At 39.6% G+C, this 25,823-nt stretch overlaps 1 protein-coding gene across 1 annotated transcript in view; it reads left to right on the top strand.

The window, feature by feature from the left end:
* dnah2 (dynein, axonemal, heavy chain 2) overlaps positions 1-25,823 on the top strand; it is a 65,367-nt gene that overhangs the window by 32,418 nt on the left and 7,126 nt on the right. The window contains 34 exon segments of the mRNA XM_034857377.1: positions 288-520; positions 1,879-1,983; positions 3,471-3,659; positions 3,970-4,055; positions 4,213-4,343; positions 4,509-4,658; positions 5,384-5,551; positions 5,638-5,798; positions 6,473-6,612; positions 7,712-7,844; positions 8,362-8,501; positions 8,748-8,958; positions 9,148-9,264; positions 9,490-9,631; positions 10,841-11,010; positions 11,415-11,531; positions 11,679-11,843; positions 11,950-12,072; positions 12,306-12,454; positions 13,376-13,442; positions 13,989-14,139; positions 14,270-14,418; positions 14,696-14,829; positions 15,489-15,633; positions 15,891-16,090; positions 16,844-16,970; positions 17,290-17,476; positions 18,425-18,573; positions 18,834-19,017; positions 20,185-20,375; positions 20,689-20,880; positions 21,114-21,298; positions 22,027-22,261; positions 24,347-24,580. Coding sequence (XP_034713268.1) covers positions 288-520; positions 1,879-1,983; positions 3,471-3,659; positions 3,970-4,055; positions 4,213-4,343; positions 4,509-4,658; positions 5,384-5,551; positions 5,638-5,798; positions 6,473-6,612; positions 7,712-7,844; positions 8,362-8,501; positions 8,748-8,958; positions 9,148-9,264; positions 9,490-9,631; positions 10,841-11,010; positions 11,415-11,531; positions 11,679-11,843; positions 11,950-12,072; positions 12,306-12,454; positions 13,376-13,442; positions 13,989-14,139; positions 14,270-14,418; positions 14,696-14,829; positions 15,489-15,633; positions 15,891-16,090; positions 16,844-16,970; positions 17,290-17,476; positions 18,425-18,573; positions 18,834-19,017; positions 20,185-20,375; positions 20,689-20,880; positions 21,114-21,298; positions 22,027-22,261; positions 24,347-24,580 — 5,360 coding nt within the window.

Genomic DNA, 25,823 nt, shown 5'->3' on the forward strand with positions numbered 1-25,823 from the left:
TGTCTCAGTCACATACAGTAAGGGATATACAAATTTCCAGATGTTTCCATTCAAGCAAACAAGCCACAGTACTGTCTTATTTGGTTGATAGGCGGAAATCACATTCACAAATACATAACTGTACACGTATTCACACACATTTTTCGTTTGACATATTTTTGCAGTATTGCTTTCATTGCCGAATTTTAGTGTCACATGGTTAATGTTGTTTCATAACACAAGGTACACAATATAACTAACCATTCCATCTTTTCTGTGCCTTTGTCTCTCTCTTTGTGTATCTATCACTGTCCAGACTACCTCTAATAACATCCAGGCCATCGTGGAGAGCCGCATAGAGAAGAGAACCAAAGGTGTGTTTGTGCCTGCAGGTGGAAAGCGCCTGCTGTGTTTCCTGGACAACCTCAACATGCCAGCCTATGACCTCTTTGGCTCCCAACCACCGCTGGAATTGCTGCGCCTCTGGATTGACTATGGCTTCTGGTATGACCGGCAGAAACAGACCCCAATGATTGTCAAGGTGAGAAATGGCATTTGATTGAGGAAGGAGTGAGATCTGTTGGCGTGTGGGATTAATATATTATAATTGTTCTGCCTTCTTAGTCCCTCCTCCTCCATAATTGCCAAGGAGTTTATGAATTTGGTTTAAAATTAGTTAACTGAGATGTTCAAGGATACTGATGCTTGTATCAACACATATTTTATAGATCACACAGACTTTTCAGCTACCCAACAGTCCGACTGCTAGCATTTATGTAAGCTTAAGATGTTAGGTTACATGACAGCCACTAACTTTAATGTTACAGCCAAACTGCTTGTTTGTCGTTATGATGTGAGGCGCACATGACACATGCATGCACGCACACACGCGCGTACACACACACACGCACGCACGCACGCACACACAGCTTCCCTCTCTTCCTGAAAGTCCCTGTTAATTTGTCCTACTCCTTACCACGGCATCCACTACTCTCATTTCCATCTTTTCCTCACTCGCTCCCATGACCCTGTCATGGTCACTCTCCTCCGCCCCGGCTTCTTCCATGTCATGATGTTGTTTCTGCTTCTCTATAGCCAGCCACCTCTCATTCGTCTTCTACTTCACGTAATGCTGATTTTGAAGCAGCTACTACAGCCCCAAACATTTCAGAAATGTTGGCACATTTTGAGGCATCCGCCTGTAGATTATTAATCTCTTTGTCCCGTAATTTCTCTACACCTCCCTTGCTCTTTGGGGGTCTTTTGTCCATTTTAGTGTGGATGTTAAACTTCCAGCATAAGCATAACGATTACAGCTTGTGTCTCAGGGCCGGGAGTTGGGAGCGATATTACAAATCCCACTATGGCCATGCCAAGACTCGCCCTTCAATAACATTTATTTGCCAGGCGTCCATGCTTACGCAAGTTAACGTAGCCCCATTTGTACAGGCCCTATCCCCTGACCAATTGGCTATCCTAACCTTAAACACTCCAGGTCAAATGCCTAACCTCAACCAATTGTTATTTTGCAAATGTGGAATGGTGTTCCTGGATTTGATTGGGTCAGTGCCAATAATAATAGTAACCAATGGGCCTCTGTCAGGTATTTATGGGCCAAAAAAAATATATATATATGAAATATTTTGGCAATTTGGCCTGAAAGGGCATCTGCCTACCAGGGAATATGCTAGGTATGCCAGATGGCCAGTCCAGCACTGTTAAGCGCTCTTCTTATTACCTCCGAATTACAATTTTCTTTCAGTGTATGGGATAAAAGCTTTTACAATTGTGATAGTAATATGAATGTTTATTTCATAGGTGTGTTTGCTATTGTTATAGAGACCATTAAACTGTGTTTTATATATGTGTGTGTGTGTGTGTGTTAATTAACTTTGTTAGGACATGTTCTTGTTGGCGTCCATGGGGCCTCCTGGTGGAGGGAGGACTCACATCTCTGGCCGCTTACAGAGTCGATTCAATCTCATCAATATGACCTTCCCCAACGTAAGTCTTGCTGACTATTTAGCTCTCCTCTACCACTCAGGACTGACTTGACAAAATTAAGTAACTTTTGTTTTTTTTACTCAAATATATTAAACAAGCAATGAATTAAAAATAGCCAGGATATTTATTGTTTAGTTTTGACTTTTTTCTCATTTAACTAAAATAGATTCACACCCATTTTAGGAATGCTATCTCTCTTTTTCCTTCTTCTATTATCCAACTACTTTTGTGCAATCAATGAGGCTGATTCTGGTAATATTCCACCTGCAAGACATTTCATCTTTCATCCCCATTTGTCAGCCAATTATTTATTATACATTAATTAACCTGATTATGATTATAACTATATAAATAACCACTGCAAAATTGCACACTCTCATATCCAATACCCAGGAGATTATGTGCTGTGTCCAAATGTCTGCAAATGTTTCCCGATCGCCCTTAATAATTGATTTCATCTGCCTCCTCTCTGTTTACTTTGTTTTTTTGTTTTTTTGTCTTATATTGTTTTATTTGGCTGTTTATGCCTCCACACTGGTGATAGCTGTGGCTGGAGGCAATTATGTTTTTGGTTTTGACTTATGTACAGCCATCCCATTCTTGTGAACACGATATCTCAAGAACTCCTGGAGGGAATTTCTTTAAAAATGTCCACTTGGACATAACTCAAAAATTCATTCAGTAACTAACATTAACATTTTCCACGATTGTCTGATGTGTTAAATGTAAAGTAATGACTTTTTATACCCAAGAGGTCAAAGGTCAACCTCCTTGTGACATTATATTAACCTGCAAAAAGGTTTTTGTTGGCCATTATTAAACATTATAAGTAAGGAGACATTTGGTCGATACTACATTGCTGACACTTATCTAAGGCGTCTACCTTGAAACTGCGGTGATTGTACAGATCATCTGTGCTGCCGGTTAAAGATGTTTGTGAAGCATCCCTGTTTCACCAAATACAATTAATACCTTTTAATAAATTGGTTGCATTTAAACTTTTAATGTCTTTACTACATATTTATAAGTCTTGATGGACATGGAAATAAACTGGAAATTGACTGGTTGGCAGAAGCAAACAACTGCAGGGCAGCAATTCTAGTTTGTACTTTCCTTTCTTTCTCCACTGCTCCCTTTCTAGCTCACCTCTTGTTTCATTTCAATTATCTAGCTGTCTTTCATCTGTGTTGTTGTGCTCCTTTTAATCTTTCTTGGACCATCTTTTTCAGCACTTATTTCTAGTGCCTCGCTTGGCTCCTCTCTTCGGCCTCCTTTTTGTATTATTCAGGATGTAAACCCCTATAAACACTTGAGTTGCCTTGACTCTTGAATGTTTGAAGTGGACAACATGAAATGGACAGCCCTTAAAAAAAATCCTATTTTGTTTTTCTTTCTCTTGACAAGTACCACTTGTGTGTTTTATTAACATGGCTGTATCATTTACAAGATGTACCAAACTTGAAAAGACTTGCCTTTTCTGCATACAGGAGTCCCAGATCAGGCGGATCTACAGTACCATGATCAACCAAAAGCTACAGGGGTTCAAGGAGGAGGTGAAGCCAATTGGAGACATTCTGACTCAGGCAACCTTAGAACTGTATTATGCTGTTACAGCTCGTTTTCTTCCCACTCCAGCCAAAATCCACTACCTCTTCAACCTCAGAGATATCTCAAAGGTACAAAATAATGGGTTAGATTGATGCAAGTGTACCCACACTTTCATACAGTCCTGTTTCCTGTTTCACAAAGAAGGCTCATTTAAGGAAAACATTAAGCATACTAGCACACTTCACATACATAATCTTTGGGATAACCAGTATTACTATGTTACTATGGTAACATTTTCTTTAAATTTACTGAGGGCTTATTTACAACTAACTTAATTTAACCAGTTTAGTGCATTGATTTTGGTCAAACATACTTAATCTGCATATTAAAATGTTAGATGATGCATCATGTCCTTTTTCCCTAATCCACCCATTCTAGGTGTTCCAAGGTCTGCTAAGAGCTCACCCAGATTTCCATGATACCAAAAACAACATCACTAGGCTGTGGATCCATGAGTGCTTCAGGTAAACATGGACATTTTTTCACCAAATCTTTGACCTTCTCACAGCTGTGAATGGTTTTCTATTCTAAAATACATTAGCAAAACCCACAGGTGCTTTTGTCGTGTATATGCTGTATATTGGATAATATCTGTTGTCAATGTTTTGTTGTTGATATCAGGGTTTTCTCAGATCGGCTTGTGGATCATAGTGACACGGAGGCCTTTGTTGCTTTGCTTGGAGAGAAACTCGGCTCACTCTTTGACCACACATTCCACAGCATCTGCCCCAACAAACAACCACCAATATTTGGTACATTTATTTCTGTACACACACATATGTGCACACAGTATTTTTAATATGACACACCAATGAGTGTAAAAATACTATTTCATCTAACTGTTTGACTAATGACTACACCGGAAGATATTAATGTGTTTACCTGTGTTTATTTGTGTGTGTGTGTGTGTGTGTCAGGTGATTTCCTGAGTGAGTCTCGTGTGTATGAGGACCTACTGGACATAAAGGTTCTCAAGAAGTTCATGGAGACCCAGCTGGAGGACTACAACCTGACACCTGGCGTAGTACCCATGAGCCTAGTGCTCTTTCGGGACGCCATCGAACACAGTGCGTCTGAGAACACTACACACATCCACACACACACTCTCAGTCATTCATGGTCACGCAGGGCAGAAAATGTCCTTTATTCATTAATCCACAGCATCAGTTCCTCACATCACATTGTGTCCAGTCAATCTAGCACATTACCACAATCAATATAAGAGGTCCTCATCTGCTGCACTCTGATGGGTCTTTGCTGTGTTCACTGTTGCCAGTTTTATGAGTAAGGCCCAGTTAGAAGCTCCTTTGAAAAACACAGCATGAGGCGCAGCTAAGAGCTACCCTCTGGCTAAATTAGAGAAGGCCTCTCAGCACCAGTCTCAGCTGCTCACACTGCTGTCAATCTGCCACTTTACCACACACCCCTGCAAATCAATAGCTGTACATTACTATAGAAACAACATGGATCAACACTAGTTTGTATGTATTGTTGGGTTGTCCATGCACATTTCACGGTCAGACTTAAGCTCCATGAAACTCTGTGTCAATATTAGATCAGATTTACTATCTACTAGGTAGAAAATAAAAAATTGTATGACTATAGATTTTGTCACATGCAAAATAATAATGTTCTAGCAACTAAAGCTGATATGAGGACAAAGTCTGTGACTATTTGTAAGAAACCTTCTTCAGTTGTGCAAGCCACACATTGGGCAGTTCTAATAATACAGAGGATAGAGGATTTCAGATGACATGTATTATATGGGTAACGTTTTGTTTTCCCTCCACAGTAACCCGTGTAGTACGTGTGATCAGTCAGCTCAGGGGCAACATGCTGCTGGTTGGTGTAGGGGGCTCCGGTAGACAGAGCCTGTCTAAGATAGCCACCTTCATCTGTGAATACCGGGTATTCGAGGTTGAAATCACAAAGCAGTACCGGAAACAAGAGTTTAGAGAAGGTGAAATTAAACACACTAATTTTACATTCACAGATGTTTAAGAAAGGGAAACCATGACCAGGGGGATTTTCTGTTCTTTCTTTTAGACATCAAGAAGCTGTACCGGTTGACTGGTGTGGATAATAAGCCCACTGTCTTCCTCTTCAATGACACCCAGATAGCAGATGAATCCTTCCTAGAAGATATCAATAATATCCTGAGCTCTGGAGAGGTGCCTAACTTGTACAAGCAGGATGAGTTTGTTGAGGTCTGTATTGTCTTAAAATCATTTTGGCCTTCCATCTGTTTATCTGTTTTCTGTTTATGCATACTTGCATTGTGTTTTATTTATGTTTTAAATTAACTAAATTTAAACCAAAAGGTAGTGAAGAAAATTATCTAGGCTGATGTTTTACCTATTAATAATAGAGGTCAATCAAAACACCCACGAAGATGTTATCCTTGGTTAAGTTAGTTAAACCTTTGCTCAGCAAAAGAACGGCTTTCTGGTCAAAGTAGCACCTTTAATATTTTGCCATTCTTTTGATTTTCTTAGTTTTTCTCTGTCTTGCATATTAGTATTCAAGCCATAAGAGTGAATTATGTGTAAAGTCAAGATTGATTTGATCATAGCAACACAATTTAATTCAAGAATCTTGTTTTAAATTACATTTTACAAATTATGCTCATTATAAAGTGTGAATGTTCTTTTAAGACCATCTCTGTGTAATGCAAGACTGACCTGACTGTGGTGGGTGACTTACAGTCTGCTCTTGTAATCTTCCATAAGTGACATACAGCCTCAAATAGGTTTTGAATACACATGCTACAGGGTCATGTGCATCTAAAGTTCATTAAAGTTTATATTAGAAACCTGTCTTGTGGAATTTAAGCCCTAATGCCAATTCTCATAACATGTAATTGTTACCATTCTACTTCTAGGTGTGCAATGCTCTGTCAGAGTTTGCCCGGAAAGACAATGTTGTGGAGACTCCTGACTCCTTGTTCAGCTACCTGATAGAGCGAGTCAGGAACAACCTGCATATAGTGCTCTGTATGAGCCCAGTGGGAGAGCCCTTCAGGTAGATTCTGACTTTGTTTCTTGCAGCACCAGTGTGTCCTATTATATATCCTAGTTCACAATATGTTTGTCCTCTTTTTTCTCCTCTCTTTGAAACCATGTTTGCTTTTGTTGTCGACACACAAGTTTATGGAAATTACCACAGTATGAATCCCATTGCAGTCTTTATACATGTAAGCTAAATAGTACTAGCACTTCACCAGCTTATCTCTAGCAGCTGTACATGCATTGTTGCCCTAACAAAAAGGGATAACTTGAAACCACATTTCATTTAATTGTCCTTTGATATCTCTAACTAGACAGATGTTTGCTATTTTCCTATATTAACTGAATAAAGGAGGTATTTTTCCAAGATAATATGCTTTTGATTCATGCAAGCCTAAGGACACACCCAAGACACTTGTGTCTGCTAATTGAGGAAATCTTAAAATCTCTCTGCAGCGCCTAAAAGTTAATCTGGGGACTGTGAGTGGTGCCTCACCATGTGTTAATGGCTGAGCAAATGAGGTCTAGTAACATGGGTGATTCTGTAGCAAGGACTTGTATTTGTACACACACACACACACACACACACACACACACACACACACACAGAAAGACAGATGTAGTATTCACACAGATGGATGCATATTTTCTGTTATTCATTCTCTCTGTCTGTTGTCACACATTCTTAGACACACATTTTTTCTGACAAAAACACCCCTTCCACCTCAAGCATTGATAGCCTGGTTGCATTTAGTGGCACAGGCTACTGGTCACACATAATGCCACTAATTGGGCTGGCAGGCACCATTACCCAGACCTAATCACTATTCTCTGTGTGACAAGGAATCCTGGCCCTTTGACCACTCACTGCTAGTAGGGTCCATATCACACTCCCAGAGCTCAGAGAGTCCTGCTACACCAATTAACCAGCTGACCAACTCACATTTAGCATACTCTGCTGTACCTTACTGTAGGAGGTTCTTACAAAATGTTAGGAGTTTTTTTGTCACATTGTCTAAAGCTTGCTAGGGTTATTTACTTGTCTATTTGAAAATACAGCCTTTTGCAGCAAAAACTGGCCACAATACAATTCATAAATGGCTGTTTGCCAACAGGAACCGCCTCCTCCAGTATCCAGGGCTTGTCAACTGCACCACCATTGACTGGTTCTGTGACTGGCCCAAAGATGCTCTGCTTGAGGTAGCTGAGAGATACTTGGATGGACTGGAGCTGGGATCCTTGGAGGGGGTACAGCATGCATGAACAAACACACACACACACATACACACACACACACAGGTTTTTTGTGTGAACACTTGATTTCGCAATTTTGAATTGGTGCCTATTCAACACAGATGGATTCTCACACATCTCACACTCTCCCAACATCTGTAAATTTAACTTCATGTCAGCCTTAATGGGAAAAAGAGGGGAGAGGATAGCTGTTTGGAATGAAGGTGGACACCTGATTAGGGACAGCGAGCTTTATTTTCCAGTTTTTCGCATGAAGAGTCTCAATTTGTAATGCCCACTAAACACTGTCTACCTCAATTGCATTTACAGTGCAAAACTAGTCTTCATTTACACTGGATTTTCTTATCCTTTAAAACAAACAAAAATGTTTATTAGAACCCTACTGTTAACTTACTGTATATTAATCTCCACATCAATTAATACATAGTAAATAATTTGACTCCTTAAATTGCATTGCTGTTTGAACTTTAGATCAACAGGTTAACATACTGTATCCTGCATGATGTTGTAGATCCAGACAAAGGTTGCCAGTATCTTTGTGACCACACACCAGTCGGTTGCACAAGTCTCCCAAAGGATGAAGTTGGAGCTGAAGAGACATAATTATGTGACACCCACCAACTACCTGGAGCTGGTGTCAGGATACAAGAAGTAGGCACCTTCACACTTTATCCTTCACTTATTCTTGTTTCTCTTTCCTTCTCTTTTCACAGTACCTTTTAATGCTTGATGTGTGTCTTAAAGGCCACATTGATGGTTATGCTAAGGTGGTCTTGTTATAGATTAGTTAAGTGAGCAAGCACACACACTTGTAAACTACACATGTATTAGGTATGGATGCTCTGGGTGCTGTATGCATAATACTAGAGCTGGGTGTGTGTGTGTGTGTGTATGTAGGCTGTTGGCAGAGAAACGCAGTGAATTGGGGGAGCAGGTGAGCAAGCTGCGTAATGGCCTTTTCAAGATCAGTGACACACGAGAGAAGATAGAGGCCATGTCTGTAGAGCTTGAGGAGGCAACGAAGCAGGTGGCTGTGTTCCAGAAACAGTGTGACGAGTTCCTGGCTGTCATATCACAGCAGAAGAGGGAGGCTGATGAGCAGCAGAAGGTAAGCAACACAAACATGCCAAGGTGCACACCAATTTACCGAATAGATTAAAGTAATGATTTGATTAAGATAATAATTTGAATGACATGATTAACATCCTTCTGACTTACCCATTGTCTGTGGTAGTTGGCTAATAGGAAAGAACTACATAATGTAGTTAATCACAGATCAATGTTTGTTCTTGTTAAGGTTGTCAGTGCTAACAGTGCAAAAATTGGTGCAGAGGAGATACAGTGTAAAGCATTGGCTGAGAATGCACAGAGAGATCTGGACGAGGCCCTGCCTGCACTGGAAGAGGCCATGAAGGTAGACCTCTTTCCTGTTTTGATTCTGCCAGTCCCTCTTGGTGTTGGCAATTCTATCTTTACTGTATGTGCACACTTTTTTCATTATTATGTTTGGTTGAATTATTTCCTTGATATTTGATGGGTAATGAGCCTTGGCCTTTCAGTATATTTGACTGGACCTGGTCAGTTGAATATGGGCTTTCTTCCTTCTTACGTCCACACATTCTCTTTTTGTTCCTCATAGGCTCTGGAGTCTCTAAATAAGAAGGACATGACAGAGATCAAGTCTTATGGCCGTCCCCCAACACTGGTGGAGACAGTGATGACCGCTGTCATGACCCTTCTGGGCAAAGAGCCTACTTGGGCAGAGGCTAAGAGACAGCTGGGTGAGAGACAGCCACAGTGCATAATTTAGGGATGAATGAAGGTAGAGTTTGGCAAAGAAATAAAGTAATTGGGAAAACTGTGTTGTGAACAGTTACACTAAAGAACATAAAGATGTAACTGGAAAAAAGGGCATCGCAGATATCCCCTCAGTAAGGCCATTGGTATAATTTAATCTTTCTTTGTGCTTTTTTTAAACCCAGGACTTATTTTCCATGTTTCTGCTATTTATGACAATTAATTGTGATTCAAATTATCATTAAGTTTACTATTGAGTTCTCAGTTTAGAAGGTGCACTCCTCCCTAGAGCAGTGGGGCTAACTGAACAAGATACCCAAATAGACATACAAAACATAAAACATAAAACAAAAGCTAATTAAAAACACTCTTTCTACACAGTCAAACTGTAGTACCATGTCAACAATTTAATTAATCAAACACATGATCAAAAACATTTCTATTCCAAAAGGTCATTTGATTCATTTTGGAATTGCTGACAAATTACATTGTTTCCGCTAAGCATTCATTGATTTTCAAGTCACAAGCTCAAATCCAAGTCAAATTCAAAAAGTGTTGCAAGGGGGACTATGTTATTCTAAATTTGCAAAAATATAAAACTTAAATTGGTGGCACCAAAATTGACTTACAGGGAAACGTTTCTGGTGTACTTTTTTAAAAGCCCATTCAACAACAATAATAAGTAACAGCACCATAATTACTATTGAAACACTTTTGTTAACGTTTTTTGCCCACAACTTCAATACACACATCATATCGGCAGGTATCTGTGTTTTGTTATAGGAAAGGCATGCATCATCACCTACTGTACATGTAATGATTGTAATTATTTGGATACTCCTTTCCTTTTCATCTACATTTCTATGAGGCAGTATACAGTTCTAATTTCAATTTACGACGATTTCAGCAGGAGAAAGTAATTGTACGTTTTTAAAGTTTAAATTATAAGGTTTAGCTACAAAAGGATTGACCCTCTGCCTTTTTTTCAAGTGGTGTACATTGTTATGTTGTGAAAGTGAAAAGAAATTGTTTAGAAAATGCTCTGCATTTCTTTTTTGATAATCACATAGCTGTAGAATTGTCATAAAAATAAAAAACAAAAAAGTCAAGGAAATTATTTAGCAGATTAACTAAAAGCCACATACAATGGGTCAAACTTTTTCACTTATGTGACCTTGAAATGTTTCTGGCAGGTGAGGGCAACTTCATCAAAACATTAGTTTACTTTGACAAGGACAATATATCGGACCGTGTGTTAAAGAAGATCGGCCAGTACTGTAGACAAGTAGACTTCCAGCCAGAAATCATCGGCAAAGTTTCACTGGCTGCCAAGTCCCTTTGCATGTGGGTCAGAGCCATGGAGGTAATAGCAGCACACAATCACACACACACACAGATGCACGCACACACGCACGCACACACACTCACACATGCTTACGGATATGAATAGTCACCATAAACCCAAAAGCACACATAAAAGTTTGTAATGAATCATTTGTAATGAATTATTCTTTGAATAGTTAGTTATTTAATGCATGTAGAATACAGTGCAAATTTTAGCCCTGTGTACACACTTGTACAAATTCACAATGAGCTTTATGCATTAGTTACGTTACCGCATACAGTAGCAGCAGCAGAAAGGATTTTCCAAAATAAGCAGAGCAAAGGAGCAATCACAAAAAAATCAGGCCTATTTGTTAAATGAATATATGAACGGCAAAGTAGGACGTAAAACTAAATCCATGGATATGTACGCTGTTCCTCCAGGTTTATGGGCGTATATTCAGGGTGGTGGAGCCAAAGCGGGCACAACTGAACGCTGCCACTGCCCAGTTAGAAGAAAAACAGGCTGCATTGGCCGAGGCCCAGAACAAACTGCGAGAGGTATGTACAACTAGCTTGATCGACATTTAGATACTAGCTCAAGCCAATTCAAGTGAATATAGAAGTGCAACAGTATTATAGTTATTACTGTTTACAAATGACAGGACCAATATGATAATTTTAAATAACTGCTGTGTGTGTGGGCAGGTCGGGGAGAAGGTGGAGCAGCTGCAAAAGCAACACAATGAGAAGCTGGCCATTAAGGACAGTTTGAGGGAGAAATCAGCTGAGATGGAGGTGAAATTGGACCGAGCTGACAAACTAGTCACTGGACTGGCTGGAGAGAGGGTCCGGTGGGAGGAGAGAGTTGCTGTAGGCCATTCACAAGCACACATACAGCAAAAATAACTAAAATTAAATAATAACTCACACATTTGCACGCAAGCGTACCTATGTAATCAGGTTGTGTGTACTTCAGGGTCTTGAAGAAAACATGGGATATCTGGTGGGAGACTGTTTGCTAGCAGCTTCTTTCCTGTCTTACATGGGACCCTTCCTTTCCAACTATAGAGATGAGCTGCTTGCCATTTGGATGAAGGAGGTGAAGCACACAGACACACACCACTCATAAAAACATATATCCTTGTGCAGTTCAATTAAAAGTTTGCCATATACTACTTGTACTCCCTCTACTAGTTACAAACAAGTCATGAAGTGTCCTCCTAAAATGTTAAACGAAAATTAAAGTTTACAATTTACAGTGGTATTCCCCCATGTTTTAAAATATTCTCTCTCTTCTCTCTTTCACTCACTCTGTGCTTGCCCTTTCCTCAGGTACGGGACTTGGCGATCCCATGCACACCAGGGTTTAGTTTTGCAGTTTTTTTGTCCAAGCCTACAGCTGTGAGGGACTGGAACATTCAGGGCCTGCCCTCTGATGCATTTTCTACTGAGAATGGAGTTATCGTCACCCGCGGAAACCGGTCAGTACATGTAGACACAATTGTTATTAAAGGATTAGCTATAGTCAAGTAAGTATACTTAATTAAAATGCTTTTGTATTCGTTTTTCTTGGATTTTATTGTGTTCACTGTATAACACTGCTAAAGACCTACCTTTTTAAGAAAGCTTTTAATCTTTAAAGGAGAATTCCAGTCAATTTCAATACGTAGTACTCTGTTGTTTGTAAATTTGGAGTGCTGTCAGTAGACAGAAAAATGAAAACAATCGATGCTGCCTACACCAAGTTATCCTCCTGCTAGTGTTGGCACCCAACAGAGTTAGCACCTGTTTTCAACAAGAAATAAACAGAAGTATGTGCACTGGCTGAACTAACACAACTTGAATGCCTTTCTGTCACATCTACAGCAGTGAAATTTGCTTTGTTCCCTTGGAAGGAATAACTGCACATGGCTAGACATTAATAATGACATTTTGAGCATGTTTAGAGGCTAAAAACAGACATAAAACTTGCCCTTTTTAAGCCTGTTGGGTGCCAACCCTAGCAGGAGGATAAAACGGTGTATGCTGCACCTATTGTTTTCATTTTTCTCTCTAGTGGCAGCACTCCACATTTACAACCAACAGAGTTACGCATTGAAAATTAACTGGAATTCTCCTTCATGTCTTCATAGTACTGCATTGCCATAGAAACCCTCCTGACACAATTTTACTGCTTTTCCGACGTTTCTTAGCACGTTTCAGATGTTGTCTATTTTGTTAAATGTATCTCTTTGCAGCTAAATGTATTCTATTATATGTCCTTCTTTAATACCTTCTTAAACATGTAAGATTTCCTTGTGTGTCTAGAAAGGCGTCTGCCAAATAAAACGTATTATTATTATAACATTTTTTCATACTGTAAATAAAAGTTGACTTGTTTGATTTCTTGTCTTTTATTCAAGATGGCCACTGATGGTGGACCCTCAAGGCCAATCTTTAAAGTGGATCAAGAACATGGAGATGAAGAGAGTAAGTCTGAACTCAGCCGGTCTTATTATGATTTGTATTCAATGTTATTGTGTCCTTACTGTTGGATAGTTATACTTTATGTTTACAGCTGGAGTGCTAAAGTTGCACCCAGTGGATCACTATGTTACTCAAACTGTGTTTTGTAATACACCTGGTAGCTGTATCAACCACAAAGTTCAGCGGAGCTTGGATCAAAGTTAAACTGAACTTTTGGTGGACCTCTACTCAGCGCACCTGAAAAACTGAAATTACGAAGACTGCCTTCCTGTACTTTGCACAATATAAATGGAATTAACTTAAAATGACATTGACAAAGTCACAACAAATTAAATGAATTTAAACTTTTAATTTTGAACATTTTTAGAGAGGTATGAATGTTTCTGATGCAGGTTGTATGTGCTTGTTTTTGACAGGCAGGTTTTTTTTGTTTGTTCTATCTCTATTCTATTTCTCCACCTGTACTCAGCACAAGGAAACTACCTGATTAAAGAAAAGGTTATGCAAAATCCATTTATTTTTCTGTCCTATGTGTGTTCACTTGTGCAGGGCCTGAAAGTAATAGATTTCCAAATGTCAGACTACCTACGGGTGCTCGAGAATGCCATTCAGTTTGGGAATCCTGTTTTGCTGCAGAATGTCCAGGAGGAGTTGGACCCCTCTCTCAACCCAATTCTTAACAAGTCCATGACACGGATAGGTCAGACACACATATAGACTTTACAAATTAAATACCAGTTGTGACAACATTGTGAAGTTCAGCTTAATTTAAAGGTGTACCTGAATCCTTGTGTGAGTATGGGTGTATATTTATTTTTGTGCTCTTCCAGGTGGGAGGCTGCTGTTGAAACTTGGTGATAAGGAATTGGAGTACAATCCAGAGTTTCGTTTCTACATCACCACCAAGCTGTCTAACCCCCACTACACACCAGAGATTTCTACAAAGACCACCATTGTCAACTTCGCTGTCAAGGAGCAGGTCTGTGTGTGTGTGTGTGTGCGTGTGTGTGTGCGCACGCGCGTGCGCATGCGTGCGTTGTTATGTTGTGTTATGTTGTGCGTGCGTGCATTTTAGCTCTAGTTTTCTGTTTAACTGTACTGTACTTTTGCTCTAGTTTACTGTTTTACTATACTGTACTTCTCTATATGTGCGTGCATCCTCATTTGTGTGAACATACAGTTTGAGTGTATGAGCTTCTGCCTTACTACCTTTTGTCTGTTTGTATTTGGGATTGTTTGTGTCTGTGTGTCTGCAGGGTCTGGAAGCCCAACTACTAGGAATTGTGGTGCGCAAGGAGCGTCCACATCTAGAAGAACAGAAGGACTCGTTGGTGATCAGCATTGCCTCTGGCAAAAGAAGCCTACAGGAGCTGGAGGATGAGATCCTCAGGTTGTTTAACTAGTAACAATAATAGCAGTTCCATTTGTTGTAGTCCTGGTAATGTTAAGAACATTTTGAGTAGCAGTATTGATAGCAGCAAGACTAATCTCCAGAACAATCTAAAATGATCAAATTTAGATCATAATTACAGCAGAATTCCGGTCGATTTCAACAAATAGCTCTGTTAGTTGGACATTTGGAGTGCTGTCAGTAGAAAGAAAAATGAAAACTATCAGTGCTGCCTACACAGTGTTATCTTCCTGCTAGAGTTAGCACCCTACAGGCTTAAACATAGTACATTTTAAACGTGTTTTTAGCCTCTAAACATGTTCAAAATGTCATTAAAAGTGCCTACCCATGTGCAGTGAGGGAACACCGTGAATCTGACTGCAGTAGATGTAACAGTTATGCATGAAAGTTGGGATAATTCAGCTGCGTTTAGTTCCTGTTTAGTTCCAATAATTGTAGAAATTAGCAAATCACCTAGCTCTACCCTATCAAATACTGTTAGTCACTTATTCGTAACTTGGCAACAAGTACTTCTAATAGGAGTTCCTCATTAACACCCTACACAACCATTAAATCTAATCTAGCAACTTAGTAAGTATTAAGTAAGTGACCTGATTCCATCAAATAAACATGTTTTGCTTGTGTGTCTACTCTTCCAGGCTGTTGAATGAGGCGACTGGCTCACTGCTGGACGATGTGCAGCTAGTGAATACCCTGCAGACATCCAAAGTGACAGCCACAGAGGTTTCAGAGCAGCTGGAAAGCAGCGAACAGACCGAGATCAAGATCGACTCCGCTAGAGAGGTCAGGTGTTAGGATGAAAGGATTGGGCAGAGGGGGTTTTAGGTCTTATGATAGCATACCTTTAAGGTTTCTGGCAATTGATAGAGACAAAGTAAGCGTTTACTGTGGTTTCTGGAAAGTTGTGATGGCCATTTGTATTGCATTTAGTAATTGATAATGAAATGTGTTTGTTTGCATGTCAGCTTGTGCATAAAATACTACGTACTTTAGTAAGTAAGTAATATGTGTATGTAACTTAAAGGGCTCTATCTTAACAGGCCTATCGCCCATGTGCCCAGCGAGCCTCCATTCTCTTCTTCATCTTAAACGACATGGGCCGCATTGACCCCATGTACCAGTTCTCACTGGATGCCTACATTAACCTATTCAACCTTAGCATAGAAAAGAGCAAGCATAGCCACAAGCTGGAGGAAAGAATCACCAACCTCAATGACTACCACACATATGCAGTATACAGGTAAGCAAGGAAATAACAATAGAGGCCCTTTTCATAAATAATGTTGGTTTGCATGCAGTTATTCGTCGGTCAAGCCAGTCAGCTGCAGCATAATATTACATTGCCAGACCTGTCTAAGGCTAAAAAAAACACTCTGGGTTGTTTGCATTTCTTTTAAGGGGAAATATTATGCTTTTCTGTGTTTTTTTTATAATGTTGGATTTTCATGTTAAACTTTCAAATAATGAAATATAAGCATGCTGGCCAGTCAGAGCAGACTAGGTTTTCTCGCTCAAAGTTTGTTGTTCTTTTCCAAAGCAAACAGACTTGGATAACGGCAACACACAGAGCTCGTTGGATTTCAGGAAATGATCCTTGTAATGTACTTCCTTTGATCCAGACTGCAGTAGTGGACAAAGTGCTTTACAATTTTTACACACAACATGTACTTATTCACACACTCTCAGACCTGCCATGCAAGGCTCTGGCCTGTCCATCAGGAGCAACTTGGTGCCTTGCTCAAGGGCACTTTTACATGTGGAGAATTAGTGGACAACTTGCTCTACTTCCCGAGCCACAGCTGTGTGATTAGACATATTACAGCATCATAGCGCTTAATGCTACATTAGCAAGAAATTGTGTCCTTGATGAAGTAAAATAGAATCATAACTTATCAGTTTCCTTATTGGAATAATAATTTCTGATATGATCAAAAAAGAAATACACTTTGTCTGTGAACTTACTTTAGCTAACTCAGTGTTTTATCCTCTGCAGGTACACGTGCCGTGGTCTGTTTGAGGTCCACAAGCTGCTCTTCAGTTTCCAGATGTGTGCCAAAATTCTGGAGGTGGCTGGCAAACTCAACATGGATGAGTACAGCTTCTTCCTCCGAGGAGGGCTCGTAAGAAAACAGAACAAACACATTTTGTTTTCATCTTATTTGATTGAAGATAATCCAACAGGACAACCCAAAAGCAACTCCACTGTGAAGTTGAACCTACCTTTTAAAGACTGTAGTCTGGATTCATTCACAATGTGTTTCCCCATGATTAGTTTAGCCATTATGGGATACTTTTTTCACAACTACCTTTCTTCGCCAGTGCATTTCTTAATATTCCTGGGACAGGCCTGGTGCTGAATGATTTGGTTGATTAGGCTATTTATTGCTACACTAATGTAGGGATAGTTTGACTACTGATAATTAAAGGATGTGTTTCTAGGTACTTGATAAGGAGGATCAGATGGATAACCCCTGCACCAGTTGGCTTGTAGACTCCAGCTGGGACAACATCACAGAGCTGGATAAGCTGCCCAACTTCCATGGCATCATGGCCTCTTTTGAACAGTACCCCCAAGACTGGAGTCTTTGGTTTACCAGTGCTGAACCAGAGAAGGCCGTTCTACCAGGTCTGTATGTGTTGTGGGAGGCTTTTCTTTTTCTTCGGTACTTTGCTACAAAAGAAAACTCCTCCTGTTGTGACCAATGAAGTTAGAGAATACTTGACTGACATTGGCGTGTTTATTTATCAAACTGATTTGATAAATAAATTAGGATAATAAGGATTCAAAAGAAAGTACAACTATGTAAAGCTAGTACAAGTAGAAGTTTGCAGGTTTAAAACCAGATTTCTCAATTGTCAAAAAGCAAATTTTAAGGATGTGCTGTAATTTGTTATAATTTGAGCTTGTGGAACATGAAGCAAAAGCCAGTAAGCAGAGTGAGTCTGATAATGCTCCTCTGATTAACAGAGAAGTTCTGTATGGTAGTTTTCCAACAAGAGCCTTATGGATAAAGAGATACCAGTGAGTATCATGTCTTTCTTAGAGAGAAGACTACCCAACAATTTCATATAAAATACAATTATGCGTACCATAGACATGACCAGTGTCAGGTAGAATCTATTAGTACCTTTGAATTGTGAATGTATCCAGAAACATATGTCCCAGTGATGATGAATGTGTCTTTTTCTCTGCTATTTCTGATAACTGACAATGAATCAATGAATGGATCACAAAGAGACAGCTGAGAGCAGGATTATGTGTGGGTTTGTATATATAGGTTTTGTGTCTTTTATTTGCTCTATTTCATTAGTAGAATTAGATTTGACAATGTTGGGTTCTGTATGAATATGCCCCTGCCTAGGGCTGCTAAAGTATATTTCTATCCTACATTTCTTTCAGCCTTCCCTAATTTTAATCTTTGTTCACAACCCTTTTCACATTTTTTTTTAACACAGCTGCCTTCTCCAAATCATGTTAATCATACCTCATATCCTCCCTATTTGTTTCCTAACGTCTCTCCTTCACTCCTGAATTCCCTGGATTTACCGTTCCTCTATGTTTCTTTCCTTTTAGGTGATTGGGAGAATAACTGTAATGAGCTTCAGAAGATTCTGATAGTGCGCTCTCTGCGTCAAGACCGTGTCTCCTTGTGCGTCACCTCCTTCATTGTTAACAACCTCGGCTCTCGCTTTGTGGAGCCGCCTGTTCTCGACATGAAGGCTGTGAGTGTCTGCTGTTATCCATTTAATCCCTTTTGCTTCTTCTGTCCTGAGTATAAGATTTGTAAGCTTTGAATTTGAATTAAGCAAATGTTTCATACATCTCATTTGCGTAATTTTATTTGATTGTAGCTCACTTGCAAACTTTACAAAGCCTATCACAGTGTTTTTTAGGTGTCCAGTGAGTTACACCTTGTTGGCTCGTCTATTCTCACTTCCTTTATCCTTCTCTACTGATTCTATTCTCTCTGCCCTATCCCCAGGTTGTGGAGGAATCCACCAGCATGACTCCCCTGATCTTTGTTCTGTCTCCTGGGGTGGACCCAACAGGAGCCCTGCTGCAGCTGGCTGAGGCCTCTGGTATGAGCAAAGACTTCCATGCTCTCTCTCTGGGTCAGGGACAGGCCCCCATCGCTAAGAGCATGATAGAGGAGGGCGTCAAGAATGGTACAGCAATTTCTCTGCCTTTCTTCCTGTTTTGTCAAAGATTCATTTAGTTTACAGCAGTGTAAACGGGTATGTGTCCTGATATGAAGGACCACCTACTCAACTGTAAACAGAACTACATGCTCATTCAAAGAATGAGTCCCAGAAACCACTGAGAGTGAATCATGTGTTTGTATGTTAAATACTGTACTGTTAAATACTGTACTGGATGTCAATACTTTTTACAACTTTTCCAAACTCAACACAGTTAGCACAAAATCCATCTGAGTAGGCAATAGGCAAATAATACATTTCTTGATGCTTTAACACACTAGTTTAAAAAGCTTGAACTTCTTTTACACACAAGCTCAACCAAGATCAAAACAATGGATTTTTATTGCCAAATTTACAAACGCTTTCACACTGTATATTAGAAGAAATAACATCATGTTCTAAATCTAACTTATTGGCTAAAGTCTAAGTAAACAGATGTTCATACTGTAAATAGAGAAACAGCTGATTGAAGTTATGCAAATAGATCAATCGCAGCTGATTCCCATCTAGAAAACAAACTAAGGTGTTGAGGTTCTTTCAATCACATGATCACATGCGTAGTACATACAGTAAAAGAGGACCTATTTGAACAATATAGATGAACACAAATAAGAAGAATTCCTTTACAAGGGAGAGGAAAAGGAGTACCAGGACATTTCTTTCTCTGTCTCCTTATTTTCATAAACTGTACATTCTATAAAGTTACTCTGAGATGGGTCATTCATATTTAGTGTTGAATTTCTGCAGCAAAAGAAACAAAATGTATGCATTTACTAAAACCAACAAAAATGTAGAGAGACTTCCAGGGAAACTGCAGTGCAAAACACAATCTATTATCAATACAATCACTATTGTCTATTGTATAGAGGCAGACCTGACACATAAAATAATGCAGTTTCTGTAAGTGTTTTGTCAATTTTGTGTTGTAGGTGTGTTGGTGCGTTAAGAGTTTAGGAAAGTTGTTGTAAAAAACTGTTTTATCATACTGTCGGCCATGTGTATGTGTTTTGGTTCTGGTGCTGCCTGCTTACAACCACCAAAGTACGCAAACACACAAAAACAACTAGACATGATAATAAAAAAATCCAAACAGTTTATATCAGCTGATCTCAAGCCCTCTTTTTCTCTGCCCAGGTCACTGGGTGTTCCTTGCCAACTGCCACCTCTCTCTCTCATGGATGCCTGAGCTGAACAAGCTGGTGGAGCAGCTACAGGTGGAGAAGCCCCAGTCAAACTTCAGACTCTGGCTTAGCTCTTCGCCACACCCTGAATTTCCCATTACCATCCTACAGGCTGGTATCAAGATGACCACTGAACCACCGAAGGTGCATGTGCTCAAACACCAGACTTTAGATATCTACTACACAGGCATAAATGCATGATATAAATGTCAACAAATGTGTTCATGTAACTCCCTCTATACAGTGTCCAAAATCAACGTTTTTTTGTCCACCAGCCAAATGGCTAGTTAATGTTAACATTTTAAAGGTCAATCGTCAATCGATTACCATTGTTTTTTGGCTTGTGAGTGAAGCAAATCTACCAGCCACTTGCCTATTTTATCAGTATTTGACTAGTATATGGTGCTAATTTGGACCCTGCTTCCATAATATTAACACTGCCCCCTGTTGTCCTCAGGGATTGAAAGCCAACATGAAGCGTCTGTACCAGCTGGTAACAGAGGCTCAGTTCAACCGCTGCTCAAGACCAGTAGTCTACAGGAAGATGCTCTTTTCCCTCTGCTTTTTTCACAGCATCCTGCTGGAAAGAAAGAAGTTTTTACAGCTGGGCTGGAACATTATCTATGGATTCAACGATTCTGATTTTGAGGTCAGGACCTCATCTGATACAAAAGGAAACATTGACAGTCAAAGACAGAAATACCATTCATACTCTGTCAAAAATGAAGGCCAGTTAGGCTAATGGATAGTTCAGTTCTTCCTTGCCAGTCTGTTTTTACTGTTTCTGTCTATTTTATGCAGATGAGAATTGCATTTTTTCTTGGACTATATCTTGCATTTCAAAGTCAGTCTGTTAATATCATCGCCATGATGTTTCCCTAGGTGAGTGAGAGTCTGCTCAGTCTGTACCTGAATGAGTATGAGGAGATTCCCTGGGATGCGCTGAAGTACCTCATCGCTGGGGTCAACTATGGAGGTCATGTAACAGATGACTGGGACAGACGTCTTCTAACCACATACATCAATGACTACTTCTGTGATGCTGCTGTAAACCAGCCCTTCTTCAAGTAAGACACTGTAATACCCACACACTCACATGTATTCTGCCTACCTCTTAGTGTACTTCCAATGTAAGTAGTATAAAATCAAATGCACACTGTTAATCATTTATTAAGTTTCAATAAAAAACAGGTAGACAGGTAGATGTTATAGTCTTTGAATGCAAACAGTCCATTTTGGTGTAAGCAAATTGCAGCTGCATTAAGGTAGCAGATGTCACTTTAACTCCCTACTGACGCTCATTGCAGGTTGCAGAGTGCCAGCACCACCAAGTGTGCAACCAGATTATTACAATTTAAGAAAGTCCTTTTGTGCTGTGTCCACTCCCATCATTTATAATCAACCATTCTCAAAATATTTAATGGGAAATCGTTTTTTAAAACAACCTTTAGGGCATTTGCTTAAACTAATGCAAATTATACAAAGAAGACTGTACATGTATATTTAAAGAATAAGCTTCAGCACTTTAAAACCATTACCACTTCCAACAGCTACTCTCAATGTAATTAATTTAGATACAGTCAATAAACTAACACTAAATTGTGGTTTCCTTTTTAAATTGGAGTTTTATATTGCTTTACTTTCATTATTACATCAAATGTCATTAGGTAAGATAAAAATAATTTACTGGGAAATTTCTTTTTATCTTTTGTACACCACTGTTTATAAAAATGAAAGTTATATATAATTATATATTGCTGACTTTGTATTCTCTCAACCCCCTTTTGTCTGTCAGATTGTCCTCCTCAAACTTGTATTACATCCCCCGTGACGGTCCCCAGTCCGCATACAAGGAATACATCAGCATGCTGCCGGCCACAGAGCACCCTGAGGTGTTTGGCCAGCACTCCAATGCTGACATTGCTAGCCAGATTGCTGAGACCAGGACGTTGTTTGAAACCCTGCTCTCCCTGCAGCCCCAAGTCACCAGTTCCACCACTACGGGGGTTGGGCTCAGTAGAGAAGATAAGGTAAGGGTGGGGGTGACTAGTTTAGTGGAAATACACTTACTTTAATAGAATTTGCTTCATACCACAGTTGAGCAGTATAGCGGGCCATACAGTTAGTGTCATCTTTATTAGACAGTATGTAGTATTGAAATTTGAGAATTTAGGAAATTCCAATTTTCTCTTTTCCTAATCTAGCATCATTACTCTTAGCAGCTTTAAATTTGAGGGCATGCCATAGTGGAAGCATGTGCTAAATAACTGAAGGAGGAAATATAAATAAACCTGCTGCATAGCAAACACAAATGAGTATGAGATTATCATCATGTTTACAAATATTTACCTATCTAAGACATATTGCATGTAATTTCAACAAGATTGTATCTCCTGTAATATCCCACCCAGCAGCTCAGCCTTATTGCCCTGGGTGGTCTGATGGTACCCAAAATTTTGGAATCTTTTTTTTTTTTTTTTTTTAAAGTTGATTTTTGAATCCTAAAAGGCATCTAATACCATCTAACCTGCTTGTCAGAATTGTCTTGATTACCTTGGAAAGGGCTATTGGTTTGTGGTCATCACAACAGAACGCAGAAAAAGCTATATCATAATAGGGTTGAATGCCATGGCATTTGCAGTTGTTTTTACCGTGTTAATTAGTCTGGATAGTAAGATTACTAATATATCCTGTTGAGATCAGCTGCTTTATAGCAGAGGAGTATTTGGCCTGGCACATGGATAAAGGTTCTCTCTGGCTAAAGTTCTAGATTGGACTGGATGTTAAGGATAAAATTCCCCAAATCCTAACATCCTATTTTGATGTGGTATATGTTTTGAAAAATTATTTAACCAAATCAAATTAGCCGCAATGGCCTAACACATCCTGAGATATTAAAGCAATAGCTACAGTGGGGCTCAAAAGTTAGAAAGGTAAAATTTGTATTAATGTGCATAAAGAAGTCAAGAAAAGATGGAAAAATCTCCAAAAGGCATCAAATGACAGATTATAGAGTTGAGGACTAATTTTTTTTTTTCACCCATTTTAATAATTGTACCATTGAGAAGAAATCAAATATATCTGTTATATCACCATTATTCAAATTCCAGTTCAGTTCATGTTTAAGGTTTTAAATGCCCAGACTCATCTGACCTTGCCCCAACAATCAGCACCACAGGTTTTTCTAAGCAGTTGTCTAGAAAACTGAAACTGAAAATAGCTGACGCTCACAAAGCAGGAGAAGGCTATAAGAAGATAGCAAAGCGTTTTCAGATGCCAAAATCCTCTGTTTGGAATGTAGTTAAGAAATGGCCCTCATCAGGAACAGTGGAAGTTAAAGCAAGATCTGGAAGACCAAGAAAAGTATCAGACAGAACAGCTCGCATGATTTTGTGAGAAAAGCAAGTCAAAGCCCACGTTTGACTCCACAATCCATCCAGAGAGACCTGCCAGACACTGGAGTTTTGGTACACCAGTCCACTATAAAGAGATACTTGTACAGATATGGTCTTAATAGAAGAGTCATCAGAAGAAAACCTCTTCTACGTCCTCACAACCAAAACCAGCGTTTGAAGTTTGGAAATGGACATAGCGACAAGCCTGATGCATTGTGGAAACAAGTTCTGTGGACCGATGACCTTAAAATATAACTTTTCGGCCGGAATAAGAAAAGGTACGTTCTGAGAAGAAAGCGCACAGAATTTAGTGAAAAGAACCTCTGTCCAGCTGTTAAGCATGGGGGGATCAATCATGCTTTGGGATTGTATTGCAGCCAGTGGCACAGGGAACATTTCACGATGAGAGGGAAAAATAGATTCAATAAAATTTCAGCAAATTTCTGACGCTATTTGATGCTATCTGTGAAAAAGCTGAAGTTAAAGAATGGATGGCTTTTACAAATGGACAATGATCCTTAACACACTTCAATATCCTGTAAGGATTTTTCTTTTTTAATTTTTATGCAGATATACTTTCCTACCAAATTCCTCAGTAATTTGAGAATTATTAATTATTTCCACATAGAGCTGTTCAAGTCATCTGTTAAAATGTGTTTTGGAAGATGTTAAAGATATTTGGGCTGACCAATGGAGTAAACATTTGCAATGTGCTTCCAGGTATTAGAGCTGTTGGCAGATGTTCGTGGGAAGATCCCAACAGTGATTGACTACGAGGGCACCAGGTCTCTCCTCCAGGACAGCCCCACACCTCTTAATGTAGTCCTGCTGCAGGAGATCCAGAGATACAACTCTCTGCTGGACACCATCATGTATGTTCTCTATGTCTACGCATGTGTGCATGCATGTGTGTCTCTCTTTGGGTTTGTCTGTCAGAATCTCCGCTGGCCATATGTGTCATAGGTACGGTACCTCAAATGGGTTAAGGATGTGCATGTCATATACTGTAGTATCAGGTACAAATGGCTCCACTCTCAAAGACCAAGGGCTGTGGTCTAAGCTTAGATTAGAGTAAACTAAATGTGACATATAATAGGATAGAGGGAGGAACTATGTGTATAGGTTAACATTTAGCAGAGTGGCAGCAAAGCAAATGGGAGTGGTTATTAACCCTGAATTACTCCCTTAATTTAAAAAATGTTAATCAAGATATTTTTTGCAATTGGTCATCAGTGAATAATTAGAGAAACACAGGTTCGGGCTCACAATAGAACTTTAATGTCAAGGGTTTTTATATGGTTACTCTTCAAGCACCAGGTTGTTATCAGGTTGCCAGTTTAATTCAAGATAATTGAATATTTAAATGGAAATGAAACTGTTTTTACAGTGTATTAATACCATATAGGTGCACAAATACCATTCTAATGTATTAATAACCTGAAGTGAGATTAAATTATTAGACATGAGAAGACATTAGCCTGTTTCTAAGATCAACTTAATTGCAAGTGTCAATTCATAGAGAATTAGGTCAAGCAATTGGTCAAAACCTTCCGAAATGATTTACCAACACGTTTCATGCCCTAATGGGTGGTCAAAAAGGTCAATGGTCATACCAGTCACACAAGTGTACAGTATCTGACTGCAATGCAAACATCAAAAACAGTAATTTTCAACTGAAACCTGCTACACAAAGAGGCACTAGCAAAGTTACTTGCAAAGATGCAAATCAGTAACATTTGCCAAATCAACCAGCCTGTTAATTTTCCCCTTTATGTCCGAGTGCACAGTAATTCCAATAAATCCAGACTAGGAGGAAGTGACTTGTCCATCCCTCCATCTTCGTCCGCTTATCCGGTATCAGGTTGCGGAGACAGCAGCTCCAGCAGGGAACCCCAAACTTCCTTTTCCTGAGCCACATTAACCAGCTCCAACTGGGGGATCCCGAAGCGTTCCCAGGCCAGGTTGGAGATATAATCTCTCCACCTAGTCCTGGGTCTTCCCCAAGGCCTTCCCCCAGCTGGTTGTGCCTGGGATGTGCCTGGGCATCCTTACCACATGCCCAAACCACCTCAACTGGCTCCTTTCGAAGCAAAGGAACAGCTGCTCTACTCAGAGCTCCTCACAGATAAATGAGCGTCTCACCCTATCTCTAAGGGAGATGCCAGCCCCCCTCCTGAAGAAACCAATTTTGGCCGCT

The sequence above is a fragment of the Etheostoma cragini genome, chromosome 19, assembly GCF_013103735.1.
Source record: "Etheostoma cragini isolate CJK2018 chromosome 19, CSU_Ecrag_1.0, whole genome shotgun sequence".
Lineage (NCBI taxonomy): Eukaryota > Metazoa > Chordata > Actinopteri > Perciformes > Percidae > Etheostoma > Etheostoma cragini.